This window comes from Hyperolius riggenbachi, chromosome 5 (assembly GCF_040937935.1).
Source record: "Hyperolius riggenbachi isolate aHypRig1 chromosome 5, aHypRig1.pri, whole genome shotgun sequence".
Lineage (NCBI taxonomy): Eukaryota > Metazoa > Chordata > Amphibia > Anura > Hyperoliidae > Hyperolius > Hyperolius riggenbachi.
The window spans coordinates 17,707,869-17,728,737 of record NC_090650.1 but is presented as its reverse complement, the minus strand read 5'-3'; the positions used below and the strand labels follow the sequence as shown (position 1 = coordinate 17,728,737).

General features: G+C 46.3%; 1 protein-coding gene across 2 annotated transcripts in view; it reads right to left on the bottom strand.

Moving 5' to 3' along the window:
• Positions 1-20,869, bottom strand: part of ADCYAP1R1 (ADCYAP receptor type I) — a 312,660-nt gene that overhangs the window by 83,978 nt on the left and 207,813 nt on the right. For both annotated transcript variants that reach the window (XM_068238512.1, XM_068238513.1), the window contains one exon: positions 11,575-11,682. In XM_068238512.1, coding sequence (XP_068094613.1) covers positions 11,575-11,682 — 108 coding nt within the window. The remainder of the gene's footprint in view (positions 1-11,574; positions 11,683-20,869) is intronic.

Sequence of the window (20,869 nt, the reverse complement as noted above, 5' to 3'; positions counted from 1 at the left end):
CTACATGTCTTTGATAAAAAAAAAAACATTCAGTGTATATTTATTGGATTGGGTAAAAGTTATAGCGTTTACAAACTATGGTGCCAAAAGTGAATTTTCCCATTTTCAAGCATCTCTGACTTTTCTGCGCACCTGTCATGTTTCATGAGGGGCTAAAATTCCAGGATAGTACAAATACCCCCCAAATGACCCCATTTTGGAAAGAAGACATCCCAAAGTATTCAGTGAGAGGCATGGTGAGTTCATAGAAGATTTTATTTTTTGTCACAAGTTAGCGGAAAATGACAGTTTGTGACAAAAAAAAAAAAAAAAAAAGTTTCCATTTCTTCTAACTTGCGACAAAAAAAAATGAAATCTGCCACAGACTCACTATGCTCCTCTCTGAATACCTTGAAGTGTCTACTTTCCAGAATGGGGTCATTTGTGGGGTGTGTTTACTGTCCTGGCATTTGGGGGGTGCCTAATTGTAAGCACCCCTGTAAAGCCTAAAGATGCTCATTGGACTTTGGGCCCCTTAGCGCAGTTAGGCCGCAAAAAAGTGCCACACATGTGGTATTGCCGTACTCAGGAAAAGTAGTATAATGTGTTTTGGGGTGTATTTTTACACATACACATGCTGGGTGGGAGAAATATCTCCGTAAATGACAATTTTTTTATTTTTTTTACACACAATTGTCTATTTATAGAGATATTTCTCCCACTCAGCATGGGTATGTGGAAAAATACACCCCAAAACACATTATACTACTTCTCCTGAGTACGGCGATACCACATGTGTGGCACTTTTTTGCACCCTAACTGCGCTAAGGGGCCCAAAGTCCAATGAGTACCTTTAGGATTTCACAGGTCATTTTGAGAAATTTCGTTTCAAGACTACTCCTCACGGTTTAGGGCCCCTAAAATGCCAGGACAGTATAGGAACCCCACAAATTACCCCATTTTAGAAAGAAGACACCCCAAGGTATTCCGTTAGATGTATGGTGAGTTCATAGAAGATTTTTTTTTTTTGTCACAAGTTAGCGGAAATTGATTTTAATTGTTTTTTTTCACAAAGTGTCATTTTCCGCTAACTTGTGACAACAAATAAAATCTTCTATGAACTCGCCATTCTCCTAACGGAATACCTTGGGGTGTCTTCTTTCTAAAATGGAGTCATTTGTGGGGTTCCTATACTGCCCTGGTATTTTAGGGGCCCTAAACCGTGAGGAGTAGTCTTGAAACCAAATGTGGCAAAATGACCTGTGAAATCCTAAAGGTACTCATTGGACTTTGGGCCCCTTAGCGCACTTAGGGTGCAAAAAAGTGCCACACATGTGGTACCGCCGTACTCAGGAGAAGTAGTATAATGTGTTTTGGGGTGTATTTTTACACATACCCATGCTGGGTGGGAGAAATATCTCTGTAAATGACAATTATTTGATTTTTTTTACACACAATTGTCCATTTACAGAGAGATTTCTCCCACCCAGCATGGGTATGTATAAAAATACACCCCAAAACACATTATACTACTTCTTCTGAGTACGGCGATACCACATGTGTGACACTTTTTTGCAACCTAGGTGCGCTAAGGGGCCTAACGTCCTATTCACAGGTCATTTTGAGGCATTTGGATTCTAGACTACTCCTCACGGTTTAGGGCCCCTAAAATGCCAGGGCAGTATAGGAACCCCACAAGTGACCCCATTTTAGAAAGAAGACACCCCAAGGTATTCTGTTAGGAGTATGGTGAGTTCATAGAAGATTTTTTTTTTGTCACAAGTTAGCGGAAAATGACACTTTGTGAAAAAAAAAACAATACATATCAATTTCCGCTAACTTGTGACAAAAAATAAAATCTTCTATGAACTCATCATACACCTAAAAGAATACCTTGGGGTGTCTTCTTTCTAAAATGGGGTCACTTGTGGGGTTCCTATACTGCCCTGGCATTTTAGGGGCCCTAAACCGTGAGGAGTAGTCTTGAACCCAAATGTCTCAAAATGACCTGTGAAATCCTAAAGGTACTCATTGGACTTTGGGCCCCTTAGCACAGTTAGGCTGCAAAAAAGTGTCACACATGTGGTATCGCCGTACTCAGAAGAAGTAGTATAATGTGTTTTGTGGTGTATTTTTACATATAACCATGCTGGGTGGGAGAAATATCTCTGTAAATGACACATTTTTTTATTTGTTTTACACACAATTGTCCATTTACAGAGAGATTTCTCCCACCCAGCATGGGTATGTGTAAAAATACACCACAAAACACATTATACTACTTCTCCTGAGTATGGCGATACCACATGTGTGACACTTTTTTGCAGCCTAGGTGCGCTAAGGGGCCCAACGTCCTATTCACAGGTCATTTTGAGGCATTTGTTTTCTAGACTACTCCTCACGGTTTAGGGCCCCTAAAATGCCAGGGCAGTATAGGAACCCCACAAGTGACCCCATTTTAGAAAGAAGACACCCCAAGGTATTCCGTTAGGGGTATGGTGAGTTCATAGAAGATTTTATTTTTTCTCACAAGTTAGTGAAAAATGACACTTTGTGAAAAAAACAATAACAATCCAATTTCCGCTAACTTTTGACAAAAAATAAAATATTCTATGAACCCATCATACACCTAACAGAATACCTTGGGGTGTCTTCTTTCTAAAATGGGGTCACTTGTGGGGTTCCTATACTGCCCTGGCATTTTACGGGCCCAAAACTGTGAGTAGTCTGGAAACCAAATTTCTCAAAATGACTGTTCAGGGGTATAAGCATCTGCAAATTTTGATGACAGGTGGTCTATGAGGGGGCAAATTTTGTGGAATCGGTCATAAGCAGGGTGGCCTCTTAGATGACAGGATGTATTGGGCCTGATCTGATGGATAGGAGTGCTAGGGGGGTGACAGGAGGTGATTGATGGGTGTCTCAGGGGGCGGTTAGAGGGGAAAATAGATGCAATCAATGCACTGGGGAGGTGATCGGAAGGGGGTCTGAGGGGGATCTGAGGGTTTGGCCGAGTGATCAGGAGCCCACACGGGGCAAATTAGGGCCTGATCTGATGGGTAGGTGTGCTAGGGGGTGACAGGAGGTGATTGATGGGTGTCTCAAGGTGTGATTAGAGGGGGGAAATAGATGCAAGCAATGCACTGGCGAGGTGATCAGGGCTGGGGTCTGAGGGCGTTCTGAGGTGTGGGCGGGTGATTGGGTGCCCGCAAGGGGCAGATTAGGGTCTAATCTGATGGGTAACAGTGACAGGTGGTGATAGGGGGTGATTGATGGGTAATTAGTGGGTGTTTAGAGGAGAGAATAGATGTAAACAATGGATTTGGGAGGTGATCTGATGTCGGATCTGCGGGCGATCTATTGGTGTGGGTGGGTGATCAGATTGCCCGCAAGGGGCAGGTTAGGGGCTGATTGATGGGTGGCAGTGACAGGGGGTGATTGATGGGTGGCAGTGACAGGGGGTGATTGATGGGTGATTGACAGGTGATCAGTGGGTTATTACCCGGAATAACAGATGTAAATATTGCACGGGCAAATTGATAAGGGGGGGGGGGGGTCTGAGGGCAATCTGAGCGTGTGGGCGGGTGATTGGGTGCCCGCAAGGGGCAGATTAGGGTCTAATCTGATGGGTAACAGTGACAGGTGGTGATAGGGGGTGATTGATGGGTAATTAGTGGGTGTTTAGAGGAGAGAATAGATGTAAACAATGGATTTGGGAGGTGATCTGATGTCGGATCTGCGGGCGATCTATTGGTGTGGGTGGGTGATCAGATTGCCCGCAAGGGGCAGGTTAGGGGCTGATTGATGGGTGGCAGTGACTGGGGGTGATTGATGGGTGGCAGTGACAGGGGGTGATTGATGGGTGATTGACAGGTGATCAGTGGGTTATTACCCGGAATAACAGATGTAAATATTGCACGGGCGAATTGATAAGGGGGGGGTCTGAGGGCAATCTGAGCGTGTGGGCAGGTGATTGGGTGCCCGCAAGGGGCAGATTAGGGTCTAATCTGATGGGTAACAGTGACAGGTGGTGATAGGGGGTGATTGATGGGTAATTAGTGGGTGTTTAGAGGAGAGAATAGATGTAAACAATGGATTTGGGAGGTGATCTGATGTCGGATCTGCGGGCGATCTATTGGTGTGGGGGGGTGATCAGATTGCCCGCAAGGGGCAGGTTAGGGGCTGATTGATGGGTGGCAGTGACTGGGGGTGATTGATGGGTGGCAGTGACAGGGGGTGATTGATGGGTGATTGACAGGTGATCAGTGGGTTATTACCCGGAATAACAGATGTAAATATTGCACGGGCGAATTGATAAGGGGGGGGTCTGAGGGCAATCTGAGCGTGTGGGCGGGTGATTGGGTGCCCGCAAGGGGCAGATTAGGGTCTAATCTGATGGGTAACAGTGACAGGTGGTGATAGGGGGTGATTGATGGGTAATTAGTGGGTGTTTAGAGGAGAGAATAGATGTAAACAATGGATTTGGGAGGTGATCTGATGTCGGATCTGCGGGCGATCTATTGGTGTGGGGGGGTGATCAGATTGCCCGCAAGGGGCAGATCAGGGGCTGATTGATGGGTGGCAGTGACAGGGGGTGATTGACGGGTGATTGACAGGTGATTGACAGGTGATTGACAGGTGATCAGGGGGGATAGATGCATACAGTACACGGGGGGGGGGGGGTCTGGGGGGGGGTCTGGGGAGAATCTGAGGGGTGGGGGGGTGATCAGGAGGGAGTAGGGGGCAGATTAGGGACTTAAAAAAAAAATAGCGTTGACAGATAGTGACAGGGAGTGATTGATGGGTGATTAGGAGGGTGACTGGGTGCAAACAGTGGTCTGGGGGGTGGGCAGGGGGGGGTCTGAGGGGTGCTGTGGGCGATCAGGGGGCAGGGGGGGGGGAAATCAGTGTGTTTGGTGCAGACTAGGGTGGCTGCAGCCTGCCCTGGTGGTCCCTCGGACACTGGGACCACCAGGGCAGGAGGCAGCCAGTATAATAGGCTTTGTATACATTACAAAGCCTATTATACACTGTTGCAGCGGCGATCCGGATGCCAGTAACCCGCCGGCGCTTCCGAACGGCCGGCGGGTTACGGCGAACGGGGGGCGGAGCCAGTCCCCGGCGGCTGATCGCGTCACGAATGACGCGATCGCCGCATAGCCACTCCCGCAGCCGCCCCCGCCGATGGGCGTATTGCGGTCGTTTGGGCCCGGACTTTGCCGCCGCCCATCGGCTGGGGGCGGTCGTTAAGTGGTTAAATAAATTGGCCTGGAGCACTTGCAAGCCTTTAAATAATGTGGCTGCTAAAGGGTTAAAGGACCACTATTGCGAAAAAAGTAGGCAGTTAAAATCTGACAGAACCGACAGGTTTTGAACTAGTCCATCTCCACATGGGGGATTCTCAGGGTTTTCAAAGGCATTTCCTGAATGGCAGTTTAACTGCCAAAATAGTAAGATACCAGCCAGCCTCCCTACTCACTTGCACACTATTTTGTCAGTTAGACTTTGCAACTGCTGTTCAGAAAATGCTGTTGAAAACAAAGAAAATCCTGAGAATCCCCCATGAGGAGATGGACTGGCCCAAAACCTGTCGGTTCTGTCAGATTTTAACTGTCTACTTTTTTCGCTATAGTGGTCCTCTCAGTAAAAAAAAAAAAATAAGAAAAGGTAACTGCAACTTTAATTCACATATAGGTTTATGCATATGCGGTATCATTTTCTTTTTTCAAAGCTTGTGGTCTGCACAGGAGCAGCTGGTTGTCTTTTCCATCGTATGACCACCAGGGGGCACTCAAATGATTCCGATGTCAGTGCTCCTCCAGATCAGATTGACGTCAGTATGAGTCAAGCTTGTGTCACAGTCCAATACTGCTGGTTGCCGGCTATCTGATGGATTTCTGGTTTGATTCATCAATGTAATAATGTCACTCTGGGGGAAAAACAGGTTTCATAGAAAACCATTCCTGCAGATTTCAGGATTTTGCACAGCAAAAATATAACAAAAATTGGTAGGTTCATTTAAAGCCCCTATCCGGGCTCAGCTCTTTCCTGAGATCCGTACAGCTCTCAGTGGAGGCGATTGCTTTTTATCTTTGCAGAAACGCCTTGATTAATTAATATCAATGAACTGGGCTGGATTTCTGGAAAGGCTACGGAGGCCTGGGCCTTGTGCGGCAGAAGCCCAAAGGGCACCTGACCATGAAAGGTGTGTTGCTACATATGTAAAGGAAAAGGCTGAAAATGGAAAACAACACATGAAAAAGGAAAAGAGATGAAACTGATGAACTGTGCATAATAGAGAGCGACTCTGTACATGGATGTCACACATGGAAGAGGGGGCTGCACATGTAAGGGGAGGGGCTACAGTACATGGATGATACAGAAGGAAGAGGGGGCTGCACATGTAAGGGGAGGGGCTACAGTACATGGATGATACACAAGGAAGAGGGGGCTGCACGTGTAAGGGGAGGGGCTACATACATGGATGATACCCAAGGAGGAGGGGGCTGCACATGTAAGGGGAGGGGCTACAGTACATGGATAATACACAAGGAAGAGGGGGCTGCACATGTAAGGGGATAAAAGTCTTTGGAAAAAGCAAGATCACAGACCAATTGTACCCCCTTCCATGTAGTATGAGAGCCATACCTACACAGTCTATTCTATGGAGCTGAACTCCCCATCAGACAGAAATCTTTGCAAGATGCTGCACACAAAGATGCTGTACACATTCAAAAGATCAGTATCTGCAAAAGATCTGTTCCTGCAAAAGATCCGTTCCTGCAAATTGCATTCATAGTCTATGATATCTGCAGATCCTCATACACACCTTGTTTAACGGACATTCATCTGCAGATCAGACAGTCATCTGCAGATCTGAAAATCCATCCTGGTGGATCTGATCTGCAGATGAATGTCAGTTAAACAATGTGTGTATGATGATCTGCAGATATCATAGACTATGACTGCATTTTGCAGGAACGGATCTTTAGCAGGAACAGATCTTTTGCAGACACTGATCTTTTGTGTCTGTACAGCATCTGTGTGTGCAGCATCTTGCAAAGATTTCTGTCTGATGGGGAGTTCAGCTTCATAGAATAGACTGTGTAGGTATGGCTCTCATACTACATGAAGGGAGGTAAAATTGGTCTGTGATCTTGCCTTTTCCAAAGACTTATCTCAAGTGTGTATGTAGCCTAAAGCTACGTACACACATGCGACAACGATCGTTCGTTGTCAACGACGAACAAACTTTTAATTGATGAAAGAACGACCTAAGTAAAGTTAGTTTTAAAAGGTGTGTAACGATCAGATCGTTAGAACGAACGTTACATCACGTAAAAGCAACTATTGCGCTTGTGCATAAAAATGAAAAGTTCCATGAAGAAATAGTGAAATGTGCATGTCAAGCCTAGTACGAGCGACCGTTTCCAACGATGTACTACTTTTGCAAACGATGGTCGTTGGGAAAAATCCGCCAAGCTAGATCGTTCGTTTTTAACGATCTAGCTCGTCCGTCGTTAGACTTAATGGTCGTTGGCTGCTTTTTTTAAACGATCGTCGTTTGATACGATCGGGGAACGATCGTTTCAAACGACTATAGTCGCATGTGTGTACGCACCTTAAGCGGGATGGGGGTGTTGGTTAGGGCCCGTTTCCACTAATGCGAATTCGCACAGCCAATACAAGTGGATGGGCCTGTTTCCACTTGTCAGTTTTGCTGTGCGTTTTTCTGTGCAGGATTTTTCTGCACGGCAGAGCCCTGAGAATTCGCCTGCGTGTGGAATGCAGGCGAATCGCACGCAAGGTATTGAATAGGGAAATCGCATGCATTTTCCCCATGCGTTTTTTGCTGCGATTTTGCATGCGATTTCGCATAGGTACCCATGTTAATTCACACGGGCAGTGACATGGTTAAAATCGCATTACCCTAACCTATGCGAAATCGCATGCGAAATCGCGGCAAAAAACGCATGCGGTTAGGAATAAGAGTGTGTGTGTGTGTGTACAGTGTGTACAGTGTGTGTGTACAGTGTGTGTGTGTGTGTGTGTGTGTGTGTGTGTGTGTGTGTGTGTGTGTGTGTGTGTGTGTGTGTGTGTGTGTGTGTGTGTGTGTGTGTGTGTTGTGTGTGTGTGTGTGTGTGTGTGTATGGGGGGGGCGGTGCTTTAAGAAAGAATGGAGATAGGTGAACCAAAAAAAAAAAAAAAATCACACAATATTTTACTATCATTCTTACTTCGAGCCTTATGGTAGAGTAATTTTACCAAAGATGTAACTTTACCGATATTCTACCAGCGCCTATTTCCAGCGCACAAATTATCGCGGCGTCCGTTTTACATTTATGCTGGAAATGGATCAATCAAACACAGCAGCTGTGGCGAGGAGGGTGGATAGTCAAATAGCTTTGTGTGGGATCAAATTATCCAAATCCAGCAGGGGTGGCATTCCGATCAATATGGAGGAGGTAAAACAAATCGATAATTCAGAAGGGATCAGGGAAATATAGATCCTTTTCTGAAACAGGCTGCAAGGCCGAAAGCTTGCTTATTTTTATTCATTTTTAGTTAGCCAATAAATGGTATCATCCTGATTTAAAACTTCTTGCCACTGCCCTGAAGGGCGGCTTTAAAACATCAAATGATCGATTAATAGCAGAAACAAAATGTATAAATTGGTTCAAAGCTGTGCAGAACGGTTTGAATAAGGACAACAACTTCTTATATTGGTATGAGGCGGATGATATTTAAACTTTCTCAGCCATTCTAGCTGAACTTGTGAACTAAGAATTTACGATACCTCTGGGTCAATCCTAATCCCAGGTCTGTGAGCATGGAGTAAACAAGGATCCTTATCTTAGCTAACAACCTTTAACCCCATTTAGATGGTCTGTTTGAATTAAGGCATCTTAATGACATGTATTTACGCTTGAAAAAAATATCTGTTTTCCCTTTTGATGTTGCATGTATATGGCTGTCTGTACCACCAGCTTGCAAACTAACAGGATATAAGCCCGACGAAGGCTGCAAGGCTGAAAGCTTGCTTATTTTTATTCATTTTTAGTTAGCCAATAAATGGTATCATCCTGATTTAAAACTTGCTTTTCTGAAACAGTGAGCAGTGTATATCTACCTTCAGTCTCTCTGCATCCTTCTATCATTCCCGCCAATCTTTCTTTCTCCCAGCATGACCCCCCCCCCCCCCCACACACACACACACAAACACGCTCATACACACTGATACACAAACACACACATACTGACACACCTCCCTCCCTCACTCTCTTCCCCCACTGCAGACAAACAACACACCTGCCAATTAATAATCATATCGCTCTAATTATTGAAACGCTGAGAGCTATGGAAACAAGTTCAGTTGCGTATCCATGGCAACACTAAAGCTACACGATATCTGGCATAATTGCAGACAATAAACACTAGCTGGGGTAATCTCGGCGTTCCGCGCCCGCACAGACAGCTATTTATCTCCACTGCTCATTTTTTCATGCTGCAGCTCCGTTCAGCGGGATGAACCTTCCCACGTGTATACTGCGTACTAAATACGGCAATGCTCGCTCGTAACATTGAGGCCCCTCGGCCCTCGCACACTAGACGGGTTGCGTCGCATGGAGGTAGTGTTTTCTGCCGCAGCTCGTTGCAAGGTCTATGGAAACTAGCGCATGGTCCATGCTTACCGCATGGATTTTGAAGTAATACAAGTCAATGGGCGGCACAGTAAGTGTGCATAACGGGAGCGCGGTGCGACGCAGGGAGTACATCACTAGCCGGGGGCGGCGCTATGCCCTGTCACAGCATGGTGGCACAATTATGGAAGCTATGTGCGGTAAATATTCTATTGTTAGTAAAATACTACAATTGCTATTCGGGGGAGGGGGCCAATTCTGAAAAATGTCTCTGCATTTCCCAAAATGTAGTAAAGAGTGCAGAAGATGCAGTAAAAGTGCAGTATGTCAGCGGTAAGCAGCGGCGAAAGAGGGTCCCCCCAGCTGCCCGAGCCCTGCGCAGCCGGACCAATCAGTTCCGGCCAGCGCTAAGGGCTGGATCGGAGGCGGCTGACATCAGGACATCGGCTGACGTCCATGACGTCACTACGCTCGTCGCCATGGCGACGAGGAAAGCAAAGCAAGGAGGGCCGCTCATTGCGGCCCTTCTTGTTACTTCTGATCGCCGGAGGCGATCAGAAGTATGCGTCAGGAGCGCCCTCTAGTGGGCTTTCATGCAGCCAACTTTCAGTTGGCTGCATGTAACAGATTTTTTTTTTAATTAAAAAAAAAAAAAACCTCCCGCAGCCGCCCTGGCGATCTTAATACAACGCCAGGGTGTTAATTGTCTTCCATAAGTTAGGATAGTCTTTGGAAGGTGTTCTTTTTTCTTTTTCTTTTTTTTTGGGAGGAGTTGTATTTGTTTATGTAGCAACCTATGGAAAGTATTTTTATAGGCATCGTCTATAAAGAACAAATTCAGTAAATATTTGGAGTTTTATTTCTACTATTCTTTTCTATTACACAGCTTGGATAGGAACTCCACTAAAACAGCAATAGGAGCTCCATTGAAAACTGCAAAATGCATACAAATTGACTTTACCGCCAGGTACAGGCAGGTCTTAAAGAAAATCTGTAACGAAAAAAGCTCAGCTGAGGGGTACTCACCTCGGGTGGGGAAGCCTCCGGATCCTATTGAGGCTTCCCCCGTCCTCCTCTGTCCCACAGCAGTGGCGATAAAGCTCCCCGAACAGCGGGGATGTAAATATTTACCTTCCCGGCTCTAACGCAGGCGCAGTATCGCCCCCCCCCCCCCCCAACTCGGAGATAGGCGGAAATAGCCGATCGCTGTCGGCCCGCTCTACTGCACAGGGGCAAGTCTTCTGTGCCTGAGCAGTAGAGCGGACCCGACGGAGATCGTCTATTTTCATCTATCTCCGTGGGAAGAGCCGCAACAGCGCCCCCGCTGGAGCCAGGAAAGGTAAGTATTGCACAGCCTGACAAATTGTTGGCTGTGTGTTCCGGGGGCTGCAGCGAGACCGCCGTGGGACACAGGAGGACGGGGGAAGCCTCAATTGGGTCCAGTGGCTTCCCCCTACCAAGGCGAGTACCCCAGGGGAACTTTTTTTTGTTACAGAATCTCTTTAAACTGAAATTATGCGCTAACATGCCCCTTATTTTTCATGAGAATTTTCTGAAAAAATATTGCAAGATACCACACATTTGATGACCTAACTTACCGCATTCGGTAAATGATTACTACCAAATCTACCAGAATAGAAAACTGCTCTTACCGCATGTGCATATGCGGTAAAATGGACGCAAAGCCTAACAGAATTGAGGCCTTTGTGTCATATGTACTGGCTGGCTTTGGAATTCTCAGAAACAAACATTCCGGAGAGCTTCACCTGACAGGACTTAAGATATCAATCACCACCGGTGATAAATTTCAGCATGTAAATCAAGGAGAGGAAAGAATTGAACGATGGGAAAACACTGACTAAATCATTTATAAATCGATAGTGTAAAAAAAGAAACAGTTTTATTCATTACGTTACGTTCACTACAAACCCTCTTTAAGTAAACTGTATCTTACCATCCTCGGAGTCCATCATACTGAACCAAGCAGGGCATCGGACATACGCCACTTTACCAACCACGGCGGGCATCCAGCAAGTGATGTTATCCCACATCCCTGGACAGCCTAGAGAATAACAAGGAGAACCTGTATAAGCGTTTAATATACCAAAGGCCTTCAGAGCATGCAGCGAACACAGCAATAAACGCACCATTCTTGATGATCCTAATCAGCTAATTACGATTACGCACATTTTTTCGGAAATTTTCGCAAATACACCTGTACGTAAATACAATTTGTACATTTAACTGATTTCGTATAGTCATTCGTAATTTCACGTAAAATTCTGCGTAATTTTGTGACTACTTTAGCAGTGAATAGCAAAGTCCCCATACAGTGGCTTGCAAAAGTATTCGGCCCCCTTGAAGTTTTCCACATTTTGTCACATTACTGCCACAAACATGCATCAATTGTATTGGAATTCCACATGAAAGACCAACACAAAGTGGTGTACATGTGAGAAGTGGATCGAAAATCATACATCATTCCAAACATTTTTTACAAATAAATAACTGCAAAGTGGGGTGTGCATAATTATTCAGCCCCCTGAGTCAATACTTTGTAGAACCACCTTTTGCTGCAATTACAGATGCCAGTCTTTTAGGGTATGTCTCTACCAGCTTTGCACATCTAGAGACTGAAATCCTTGCCCAATCTTCTTTGCAAAACAGCTCCAGCTCAGTCAGGTTAGATAGACAGCGTTTGTGAACAGCAGTTTTTAAATCTTGCCACATATTCTCAATTGGATTTAGATCTGGACTTTGGGCCATTCTAACACATGGATAAGTTTTGTTTTAAACCATTCCATTGTTGCCCTGGCTTTATGTTTAAGGTCATTGTCCAGCTGGAAGGTGAACCCCAGTCTCAAGTCTTTTGCAGACTCCAAGAGGTTTTCTTCCACGTTTGCCCTGTATTTGGCTCCATCCATCTTCCCATCAACTCTGACCAGCTTCCTTGTCCCTGCTGAAGAGATGCACCCCCCGAGCATGATGCTGCCACCACCATATTTGACAGTGGGGATGGTGTGTTCAGAGTGATGTGCAGTGTTAGTTTTCCGCCACACATAGCGTTTTTGCATTTTGGCCAAAAAGTTCCATTTTGGTCTCATCTGACCAGAGCACCTTCTTCCACATGGTTGCTGTGTCCCCCACATGGCTTGTGGCAAACTGCAAACGGGACCTCTTATGCTTTCTGTTAACAATGCCTTTCTTCTTGCCACTCTTCCATAAAGGCCAACTTTGTACAGTGCACGACTAATAGTTGTCCTAGACAGAGTCTCCTACCTGAGCTGTAGATCTCTGCAGCTCGTCCAGAGTCACCATGGGCCCCTTGACTGCATTTCTGATCAGAGTTCTCCTTGTTCAGCCTGTGAGTTTAGGTGGATGGCCTTGTCTTGGTAGGTTTACAGTTGTGCCATACTCCTTCCATTTCTGAATGATCGCTTGAACAGTGCTCCGTGGGATGTTCAAGGCTTTGGAAATCTTTTTGTAGCCTAAGCCTGCTTTAAATTTCTCAATAACTTGATCCCTGACCTGTCTTGTGTGTTCTTTGGACTTCACGGTGTTGTTGCTCCCAATATTCTCTTAGACAACCTCTGATGCACTCACAGAGCAGCTGTATTTGTACTGACATTAGATTACACACAGGTGCACTCTATTTAGTCATTAGCACTCATCAGGCAATGTCTATAGGCAACTGACTGCACTCAGATCAAAGGGGGCCGAAATGCACACACCACTTTGTAGTTATTTATTTGTAAAAATGTTTGGATTCATGTAAGATTTTCGATCCACTTCTCACATGTACACCACTTTGTATTGATCTTTCATGTAGAATTCCAATAAAATTGATTCATGTTTGTGGCAGTAATATGACAAAATGTGGAAAACTTCAAGGGGGCCAAATACTTTTGCAACCCACTGTACATGTACCACTAAATGCATACCACTAAAGTCGGCGCAAAATTTCACGAAAATTACGCAGAAAATTAGGCAAAATTATGAAATATTATGAAATATTACTATTACATACAAAATGAATTACGATTTTCCCTGAAATGTCACATTACAATCACGGTGCGTAATTGCAAATTTCAATGCGAAATTTTGTTTATTCAAAATTTCGGCCCACCGTCTCATATAAAGAAGCGTTGTGCAGTTTCTTATACATGTACAGCGCCTCTGCACAGAATTGTAGCATTCCAATAATAGCAATAAATAACAGAACCCTAATTATGAGCTGATATAAATCTGTAGTTGTCATAGAGATTAAAAAAAAAATAGAATGTCATGGCACAAATTGCCTCCTCAAAGTGCTTTAAAGCGAACCTTAAGTCAACTAAAAAAAATTAGATGAACTCACCTGGGGCTTCCCTCAGCCCCCAGCAGCCGATCGGTGCCCTCGCAGCTCCGCTCCGATGTCCCAGGACCCGCCGGCGACGACTTCCGGTTTCGCCGTCACCGGCCGACAGGCATGGGAACGCGAGTGATTGTTCGCGTTCCCAGCCTGTATATCGCCCCCTATGCTGCTATTGCGGCCAGGAGGCGCTATACAGGCTGGGAACGCAAACAATCACTCGCGTTCTCATGCCTGTCGGCCGGTGACGGCCAAACCGGAAGTGCTCGCCGGCGGGTCCTGGGACATCGGAGCGGAGCTGCGAGGGCACCGATCGGCTGCTGGGGGCTGAGGGAAGCCCCAGGTGAGTAAATCTCATTTTTTTTAGTTGACTTAAGGTTCGCTTTAAATGGCACTTGTTAACAAAAAAATCAGGTAGTTATTAGGGGAAAGAATGTAACACCCTTCAGAAACGATGGACCCTCCAATAGGAACTGGAAGGCCAGAAACCCACTAGGAATGATTTATAATCGCTGGTAATTTGAAAGAGCTCTTGCTAATTCGCTGGAAGCCGAATTATTTCATTCCCCCACTATCCATAGCATCTAATGCAATGCTATGGAGGATTTTTATAAAATCACATCACTCTAGTGCAGGGGTGTCAAACTCAAATACATAAAGGGCCAAAATTGTACACTGAGACCTAGTCGCGGGCCAACCTCAATGTCCAGTGGCCACCTCCCTTCCTGATAAAGTTCCCAGGTATGTAATGGCCCCCTTCCACGAGCACAGCGAATCCAGCGCTGGAGACTTGGGCGCAGCAGCGCAGGAGACTGCCACCATAGGCAGTAATAGGAATTACGGCAATAGCGTCACACAGGGAGTAACTCCGGCGCCGACAGAAGACGGAGCTGAAGTTGCTTTTAAAACAATAATTCGTATTTCACGGCCCGGACTTGTGCAGCAGCAGGATCAGCCATATACCGGCTGCATCCTGCGCCCAAGTCTCCGACGCCGTTCTCTCTCGTACGCCCCCTTCCAACCCCTATACAGTACCCTGGTGTCTAGTGGTCCTCCCTCCCCTATATAGTTCCCTGGTGTCTAGAGGCCCCCACCCTTCCCTATATAGTTCCCTGGTGTCTAGAGGCCCCCCCCCCCCCCAATGCAATTCCCTGGTGTTTAGTGCTTTTGCCCTAGTTCCCCCATATGGCTTCCCTCGTGTTCCAGGACTTCATCACCAATATAGCTTCCTTGATGGTCTAGAGAGGGCCAAACATAATGCAAAGTTGGGAAACCCCTCGAGGGCCAAATTTAGTGGCTCTGAGGGCCAGATTTGGCCCACGGGCCGGAGTTTGACACATATGCTCTAGTGGGATCACACCCATAGCATTACATAAGCAAGAGTTTTCAAATCGCAAAACGCTCAGAAAATCGCTTCTAGTGGGGTTCTGGCCTAACCAAGGACTGAACTTCATCCCAAACAGTAGCGGATACCCCCTTCCCCATGAGAAATCTATTCCTTTTCACAAACTGATCATCAGGGGGCGTCTGTATGGCTGATATTGTGGTGAAACCCCTCCCACGGTGTGATGTCATGACCTTGGTCCTGACAGTTTGCTGTCTGTGACTGTGAACCTCATTGCATTGTGGGAAATGACGACTTTTTCCAACTGCCAAGCAAGTCGCATCTCCCTCTGTGCATAGAACTCTCAGTAACGAACATTCCGTACAGGTCACCTGGCAGGACTAAAGATGTCCCCACCAGTGATAAATCTCAGTATGTAAATCAGGGAGAGGAAAGTTATTACAATGAGCAAACACTGACTAAATACTCTATAAAATAATATTGTAAAATCAGTATGTTATTTTCACCACAGTTCCTCTTTAAACGTAAACCCGTAAAACGTAAAACCAAGAAAACCCAGATGCTTACCTAGGAAGAGGCTTCCTGTGGCTGTGCAAGTACAGCCAGCAATCATAAGTAGCTGCCTAGGGCCTGGAGACTGTCCAGGGGCCCAGTGGATGCTAGCCCTCACCAAATGTAACCTAAAACAGCCAGGTGATCATCAGCAGTGGGCAAAAACGGCTATCTTGCCTGAGGCCTCATTTCATCTTAATTGCGCAGTAGCGCTGAGCCGTTTGTGCATGAAGAACGCCAAGGGGAAGCACTAAACAGCAGGGGCGTTGCTAGCCTCAAAGATGAGTGGCACGTGCCCCGGATCTATTCTGGGGTGACCCGGATGTCCCCCAGGCAGAGTCAGCTGTGGTGCCTCAATGGTGGGCATTCTGGGAGCTGTTGTGCATCAATTGGGGTTATGCTAGGTGCTGTGGGGCGTCTATGGGGGCATACTGGGTGCTGTGGTGGCATATTGGGTGCTGTGATGCCTTTATGAGGACATGCAGGGAGCTGTGGTTCTTCTATGTGGCATGCTGAGAGTTGTGGTGCCTCAATGGGAGGCCTGTGGGAGCATGGGAGGGGGTCCACTAGAAGGTCTGGGAATGCTATGGGGGGGGGGGGGGGGCTGGCAGATAACCTGGCGGCAGGCCGGCCCACCCAGCAGAAAGCCAGAGCAGCCAGCACAGAAGTCAGGTAACTGCCTAGAAGTGACACTGCCTATTTATGTGATGTGCTGCATTTTTGTTTGCTTGTATTAATAGAGAGGGGGCTTCATCCGACATTTTGCTGGGCAGGCCTATGAGGACCACTGTTTTCATGTAAATTTGACTCCACCCATGACCACACCCACATTCTGGTGCATGGCCACACCCATTTTCCAGCTGGAATGCCCAAAAGTGCCTCTTATCTCTTAGGATATTAGCAAGGCCAAACATACACAGAGAAACAATATTTTGAAGGGGGAAGGAAAGCACTAGACACCAGAGAACAGTATTTGGGGGGGGGGGGGGGGGCGTATGCAACATTAGGGCGTGGCTAAAGGTGAGGTAAGGGGGAGGGGGGTCTTAGTGTCCCTTTTTTCTGGCTCCTAAAGTTGGAAGGTGTGCAAAGGTGGAAAATACAAATGCTATTTGGCTAGCTATAAGGTCCCGATCAGGCTGGACAAAAGTGTCACAGATGGATTTGTATGTAATGGGGCCCTAGGTAAGGTAGTTGATTTGGAGCCACCTTGTGGTCTTTTTGGTAAGCTGAAGTGGAGAGAAGTCAAAGAAGACAGCAGGTGCGCCCCTTGACACCCACTGGGCCCCAAGCACCTGCCTGGATTGCCTGGCGATGATCCTGGCTGCTGTGAAAAGTGCTGATAAATGATAGCAAATTAGTGGTTGAAAGCACCAATCCTGTACAGAAAGTGGTGATGATTTAAGCTAATCGCTACTGAAGAATGATAAAGCAGCAATATTCAGGCAATTTTCTTTTTTAATTTGGCATCAAAGATTCAAGATTTTTTTTAGGTTGCATTTTTATGAAATGTGATCATTAAAACTGAACCTGGACTACTAGGACTATGCCTCTGCAAGATGGCGACTCATGTGCCACAAGGTGGCAGTATACTGTCATAATTTCCCTCCAGAGCCTCTTTGAACTTAGAGCGAGCTCTGCAGGCTTTGCATGGATGGATGTATCGGAGAGAAGCCTGAGATTTTATCTTAACCAAAATTCAAGACTTTGCTTCCAGCAGGTGTGACGGTATCTCCAGACACAGGAGGGAATCAGTAGTATAGGCTTTGTACAGAATCGGAATCAGAATCACGTTTATTTCGCCAAGTACAACGGGGGTTGTACCCGGAATTATTTTTGGCTCAGACAGGGTCGGAGATGGTACAAACACATGCATGCAATCCAACATATACAGTCAGGTACAGTAGTACAAGTAGCATATACCTATATATACAGCACACTAGCTATAATGACGGACGCGTGGGGAAGTCTGGAGAGCTGTGTGAGGGGAGCAGTCGGTGGCCATCTGCCGATGGCGCTCGCTCAGCTCCGCAGCAGCTCCAGGCGCCCCCCGTGTGTCCTGCAGAAGAGTGGACAGCGAAAGAGAGAGAAAAACAGAAGGAATACGGTAGCTAAGAGACTGAGGAAGGTAAGAGAAAAGAGAGAGAACCAGGGCAAGAGGAGAGAGACAGTGTCTGACTCTCCATTAGTGATGCTCAGATACCCGCCCCAATCACAAATTCAAGTCAATCCGGCCACGGCACAATCAAAATCCGGATATGCTGTGATCGTGATCCAGATTTCAATCAGAGCTCCGAATTCGACTCGGATTTTAGCCGTGATTACATCTAGAATCCATGATCACGGGGATTTGACATTAACATTAATAGCACAGCCCCCATACATGCTACAATCACCGTAATTGCATGGATTATAAAATTCAAAAAGAACTTTTAGTTTTTGAGAAAATTGTTTTTAAAGTTTCGAATGAAAAAAGTATTTGTAATTAAAAGCCGCCAAAACCTGCGGACTTTAGCTGTTAATAGAAAAGCCCCCTTACATGATAGAAACACCAAATTTGCCGGATGTTAAGAAGAAGAACAGTGGGAACAGGAGCACACTTTTTTAAAATAAAAAAGACCTTATAGTTTTTGAGAAAATTAATTTTAAAGTTTCAAAGGAAAAAAGTATACATGTTGTAAATGCGGTAAATACATTAACTGGCATTTACCGCATTTAAATGTATAATATTATCCTTTGAAACATTAAAATGTGAGGACCGACTTAATCTTGGGGCAGGCAGTCACACGGCGTGCAGGCAGAGATGCTGTGTGTGGGGACTGACTTAGTCTTCGGGCAGACCTGAGCGTGCTTTGCAGACCAGGCAGTCGTGGGCAGATGGACCCCTGACCCAACGCTGTGTGCCAGAGATGACACCACTTGCCTTTCAACATCACGGTACAGTTTGGGTATCGCCTTTTTTGAGAAATAATTGCGGCCTGGTATCTTCCACTGCGGTGTGTGGCTTTGCTTTTGTGTGCTGCTTTTCCTCAGGTGGTCATCCCATTGCAGTTTGTGCTTTGTAATCATGTGGCTTCGTAAGGTAGTTGTCCCTACGTGGGTCTTGGTCTTTCAACGGCTCAATTTTCAGTGGCAGAGAGTACAGATGACATTGCTCTCATTTGAGGCAGACACACAAAAAAATGTACACACCGCTGACCCCTGGGATGATGGCACTTTGGTGGTGGCGGCCGACTGAGTGTTAAGTGGGGTGCCAGAATCCGAGCAGGAGGAGGAAGATATGTTCCGTGCGGAAGCTGAGGAAGATGAGGTGTTCTGTGTTAAATAGTCAACTACATCCTGACACTCTGGGTGGTTGATGTCATGTGCCTTCTGAACACTGCACTTTGGTCCAGGGCCGCACAAAATCACGACAGCATGACCGCGGACAGACCAGCCGGGTGGCCTGCCTCTGGCTCTGCCTCTGCCTGTTTTGTCCATATTGGGGGGATGAAGTGTATGCACTGACTTGACTAATACAATGTGCAGTCACACAGGTGCAGTGAAAAGGTATGCAGTGACTGCTGGTATGGTATAACAATGTGCAGTCACACAGGTGCAGTGAAAAGGTATGCAGTGACTGCTGGTATGGTATAACAATGTGCAGTCACACAGGTGAAGTGAAAAGGTATGCAGTGATTGGTATATAAAACTGCGTGCTGTCACACAGGTGCAGTGAACAGGTATGCAGCGGATTGGTATCAATACAATGTGCAGCTGTCACACACACAGGTACAGTGAACAGGTATGCAGTGACTGGTAAATAAAACTGTGTGCTGTCACACAGGTGCAGTGAACAGGTATGCACGGACTGGTATTACAAATGTGCAGCTGTCACACACACAGGTGCAGTGAAAAGGTAGGCACTGAATGTGCTGGGCCTGGCACAGTATAGCAATTAGCAATGGCCAGCTGCGACAGACAGGGCTGTATATGCAGTGTCAGTGGGCCACACACAAAAAAAACCATATCACAAGAAGATTAGCTCTCAAAAGAGCTGTTTTGGGGTACTTTTTAGCAATAAGTATCAGCAATGCCATATTTTTGCGGAATTCTGATTTCCGCATGCAGATTTCCACAAACCGATTTCCACGAAGGTAAGTTCATTTCTGACGGAAACTCAGAAATCACCATTCAGACTATGAGTGAGGGTGAGGAATTTGGAACACATTACTGCACTCACACCTCCATTTTGGACACCTGTAGACAAGGCTCTACTCCTGAGAGGTCTGATCCCACGGTCTGTGACTGGCCCCCGGTGCTGTCCCCAATACCGCTACAGCACCTACACTGTCTATTAGAGGCAGAGCAGGATCATCCACCAGGCAACCGAAGCAGGTGCTTGGGGCCCAGTGGGTGTCGAGGGGCCCACCTGTCACCTTCTTTGACCTCTCTCCACCGATCACATCCATTAGAGCGCAGGAGATTTAGGCACATCTGGCGCCACCATAGACCGTAATAGGAATTACGACTATAGCACAGTGAGTAACTTCGACGCCGTCAGAAGACAGAGCTAAAGTTACTTTTAAAACACTCTAATTCGACCGCCAGCAATAGCTGGAATCCGAATGACATCATTCCCCACCATCCATATGGACCTGGAGGGGGAATAGTAATTAACTCCGCCAGGACTTGTGCAGGAGCAGGGTAAGCAGTATATCGGCTGTATCCTGTGCCCAAGTCTACCGGCGGTGATTTCTCTCGTACGCCCCTCTCCACTTCAGCTTACCAAATGGACCACAACGGCCCCCAAATCTCCTACCTTGCCTAGGGCCCCTGGGGTTACATCTGAAACCATCTCTGGTTAGAGCCTGCAGTTCTGCCATTACCCGCATTCCACGTCAGACCAGCTACGCATGAAACCACATTCATTGCAGCCTGTAATTATACAGCATTTTTTGACACAAAAATAGTAAAATCTACCTGTCCGATTATTATTATTTTGTCTTTTGTGTTTGATAATTG